We start from the raw sequence: 4,477 nt of genomic DNA on the forward strand, positions 1-4,477 counted from the left end.
GGGGTCGCCTACGTGGGAGTCCAGCAACATAGCCATTACGCTAACTGCTGGCTCCCATGACGCATTTTTGTATAGAAAAATACGTCATGAATTTCCCAGCAATCAAATAATACTTTCAAAGAATGGGCAAATTGTTTGGAAGTTATGAGGTATTTCAAGCAACTGTAACGACAAAACAAACACAACAAACTGATCCCCCCAAAAAATAAAACCGTTTTATTGAATTTACATACCAGAAACAGTATTGTCCAACCCAGCATATATGTCCAATGAACCTTCATCATTATTTTTAAGAGGAGAAGCTGCAATAAAAGCAAACTAGTTAAAACTGATTTTAAAAACTGAGGCCTTCCCATTATTTCTCTGAAGGGCCAGGAAAAGAAAGACACTTCGTTATTTATTAGCTTTGCTCCAAAAAAGAAACAAGTTTTTCTATACAACTCTAAACAGAATGTTGGCACAGAGCTTTATGACTACCTCACCTCACATGGTGACCTAAAATATGTTCCCTTAGGATAGCAGATGGCATAGTGGTTATGTTGAACTCTCACATAATTGACCGCAGTTCAAGTCCCGAACTTGGTGGCTTAAAACTCATGGGAGGCACCTGTGCATGCATGCCTAAGATCCTGGGAAAAGAATGGAGGAGAAGGGATTTCATCATGGCCAACCTCCCTGGGGGGTGATTTCTCACTTTCCCTCTTATTGTCTCTGTCCCTCTCCCTCCAGCAAGCACACGTACCTAAGTTAAAAACCTCTAAAAAAAAAGAAGTATATATATATGCACTTTGGCTCAGCCTTGATGGTACAAGTGATAGCATGCTCGTCTGCACTGCTGGAAGCCCCATAGCCATCAGAAGGTTCTGATCCCGAATCAATCTGAAAACACCCCAGACAAGCATACATCTAAGATCCTGACCTGTTAAAGAGGTCAGGGAAAGGGACTGCAGCATGATGACGCTGCCAAGGCTGACTTTCTCGTCACTCATGCACATGCTCTCTCATTTAAATTAATAAATTTATTTCACTTTGAGAAATATACTAGTGAGGACCAGCAGATGGCATAATGGTTACATTGTTGGTTACGTCAACATGTAGTTGACTGTGGTTCAAGTCCTAAACCTAGGGCTTAAAAGTCATGGGGGGGGGGGAAGGGTACCAGCAGGTGGTGTAATGGCTATGTCACTGGACTCCCATGTAGTCGAACGCAGTTGGAGTCCTGGACCCAGTGGCTTAAACTCTTAAACTCATTCCGAGAGAGTAGAGGACAAGGGATTGCAGCATGGCCATCTCCCCTAAGGGGTGATTTCTCGCTTTCTGTCTGTCTCTGTCTTTCTGGTGAGCACATGCTCCCTATAGCAAAACCTATCAAAAAAAAAAGGGGGGCCAGCAGGTGGTGCAGTGGTTAAGGATGCTGGACTCCCACATGGCCGACCACAGTTCGAGTCCCGGACGTGGCGGGCTGTCTTTCCACTTTCCATCTCTCTCTCTCTCTCAGTCTGTCCAATCTGGTCAAATTAAAATAAAGTTAAATAAAACTATTCTTAAAAAGTGTAAAAAAACGTTTTTTTAAAAAAAAAAAAAAAAAAAAAAAAAAACCTCACGCTGGGAATGTGGGCGTACGTGCCCAAAATCCCAAAAGGAGGATGAAGGAAAAGGGACTGCAGCATAGCCATCCCCTTTCAGAGGTGATTTCTTGCTTTCTGGTTCTCTATCGCTGTCTCTCTGGCAAACGCATGCACCCTATAGCAAAATCTCTCTCTCAAAAAAAAAATACACTAGCAAATACAATTTGTTATATAAATATACTAGCAAGTTCCAATTCGTTAGTACCATGGTAGTTCCTATCAGACCAATCCTACTGCAGGTAACAATTATATTTGCCAAACAAAACTATTAAAAGCTACCTGAAAGGTTAGACAGCAACACAGAGCAGGCAAAAACTAGAAGGGAGATTAACACCTGAAAGAAGATAGCACTGCATGAGTCCCCCATCCTTTTTTAATTACTACTTTTTTGTGGACAGACAGGCTTAGTTTGGAGCCACACTGAGCAGTGAAAACTTCATGAAAACATCCAATCCTAAGAATCTGAAGAACCAAAGGGAAGACGCTGGGGGGATAACAGTGAATAGAAGAAAGTGACAGGCCTTTAAGCAGTCCTGCGTTCAAAGTTTAAAGAGGCACCAAAAGATGGCATAATGTTTGTATCACTTACTCCCACATAGTCGACAGTGGTTTGAGTCCCAGACCCTGTGGCTTAAAACTCATGCTAGGAGAGTGTGCGTGCATGCCCAAAATCCCAAGAGAAGAATGAAAGAGAAGGGATTGTGGCATGGCCATCCCCTTTGCAGGGTGATTTCTCTCTTTTGGTCTCTCTGGTGAGTGCACAAGCCCTACAGCAAAAATCTCTCTCCAAATATAAATAAATAAATAACTATAAAGTTAAATTCTGGGGCCAGCAGGTAGCATGGTGGTTAAGGTGTTGCACTTTCACATGGCAAACCACAGTTCGAATCCCAGTCTTGGAGGCTTGAAAATCACACTGGCACATGTGCGTGCATGCCCAAAATTCCAAAAAGAGACTGGAAGAGAAGGGACTATGATGATTTCTAACATTTTCCCTCTCTCTGTCTCTCCAGCAACCCTATGGCAAAAACAGAAGAAAAATATTTTTTTCTTTTAATATCTTTAAGATACACAGAATTGTTTAAAATTTTAAAATATGGGGCCAACAGGTGGCATGGTGGTTAAGGGTGCTGAACTCCCATGTGGCAGACCATGGTTCAAGTCTTGGACCTGACAACTTGCTTTCTCACTTTCTATTTCTCTGGTCAAATTAAAACAAATAATAAGAAGTAAAGTTAAATAAAATAATTTTTTTAAATAATTATTTTTTTCTCACTTTCTCTCTCTCTCTTTCTCTGGTAAATAATTTTTTTTAAAGAATTATTTTATTTAACTTTATTTTAATTCGACCAGAGAGGGACAGAGTTAGAGAGAGTGAGAGAGAAAGTGAGAAGGAAAGTGAGAAAGCAATTCACAAGGTGCAGGACTCAAACCGCAGTCGGCCATGTGGGAGTCCAGTGTCCTTAACCAACACACCACCTGTCGGCCCCAATAAAATATTAAAATAAAATGGCAATGGGGCCAGCTGGCAATGTGGTGGCTGTAATGCTAAATCCGACATGGCAACCACAGTTTGAGTCACAGACCCCTTATCTTGAAAGGCACACCAGACCCATGTGCATGAATCCTCAGAAACCCAAAAGCACAGATATGTAGAAGAAGGGATGGGGTTTTGACCATTCTCCATTTCTCCCTCTTTCTCCAATAAGCACACAAATCCTCTATTAAACTAAAAAAAAAAAAAAGAAAGAAAGAAAAATAGGATTATATTGTGATTTTTTTGTATGTCAGAAAGGCTAAGATTAAAGATAAATATAACTATATATAAGAGAGTTTACATATTGGAGCCGGCAGGTGGCATGGTGGTTAGGGGCGCTGAACTCCCACGTGGCCAACCACAGTTTGAGTCCTGGGCCTGGTGGCTTGCTTTTTCACTCCCACCTCACTCTGTCCCTCTCTGGTCAAATTAAAATAAATAAATAAAGTTAACTTTTAAAATTCTTTTTAAAAATGCTTTAAAAAAAAAGTTGGGGCTGGCAGGTGGCATGGTGGTTAGAAGTGCTGGACTCCCACGTGACTAGCCACGGTTCCAGTCCCAGACCTGGCAGCTTGCTTTCTTACTTTCCCTTTCTCTCTCTCTCTCTTGTCTGTCTCTGGTCAATCTAAAGACTAATAATAATAGGCGCGCCGGAATGCCCGGCCCCCCTCTGGGGCCCCCGCGGTCGGGGGGCTTCTGCCCCTGCGCAAGCGCTGGAATGGCCCGGCCCCCCTCCGGGGGCCCCGCGGCCAGGGGCTTACACCCCTGCACGGCCTGGCCCCCTCCAGGGGCTGGCCTCCCTGGCCTCTCCGGCGCTGGATGGCCCGGAGGCCGAAAACAAGGTTGAAGAACTTGCAACCTGAGAAGATGATAGTTACCAGCCCTGCATTACCTCAGGGGAAAACAAGAACTACTCTGCCATTCTTAAGGAAGCCAGATACCCAAGGACAACTCACACTGCAGATCCCCACAACCATTCCTGGTAACTACAAGATGACTGCTGTGCCGCATCAGCTGATAATCATCCCTGCGTACCAGAACTGCTTTCCTGAAACTGCATTCCCTGGAGACTCACCTACACTTGTGGATCTGCAGGAGACCCTCCCTTAATCCAACCCTGAGTGGAGTTTATGCTCCCTATTGCCAAAAACTTTATGAGCTGATGGTTGGAACTCGTGGCCTCTCTCCCTTTACTTGTATGTATCACTTTTTCAGTAACTCTTCTGGAAGACAACTGTATATAGCAGGGATATTGTAATGGGAGAGTGAGACAGGGCAGAGGGACAAACATAGGAAAAAAAATAAAAAAAAA

General features: G+C 43.3%; 1 protein-coding gene across 4 annotated transcripts in view; it reads right to left on the reverse strand.

Moving 5' to 3' along the window:
- Window positions 1–4,477, reverse strand: part of CASP8AP2 (caspase 8 associated protein 2) — a 48,657-nt gene that overhangs the window by 28,606 nt on the left and 15,574 nt on the right. For all 4 annotated transcript variants that reach the window (XM_027774807.1, XM_006156120.3, XM_027774808.1 and 1 more), the window contains exon 3: window positions 234–302. In XM_027774807.1, the coding sequence (XP_027630608.1) occupies window positions 234–302 (69 nt within the window). The remainder of the gene's footprint in view (window positions 1–233; window positions 303–4,477) is intronic.

Source organism: Tupaia chinensis, unplaced genomic scaffold (assembly GCF_000334495.1).
Source record: "Tupaia chinensis unplaced genomic scaffold, TupChi_1.0 Scaffold000478_3, whole genome shotgun sequence".
Classification (NCBI taxonomy): domain Eukaryota; kingdom Metazoa; phylum Chordata; class Mammalia; order Scandentia; family Tupaiidae; genus Tupaia; species Tupaia belangeri.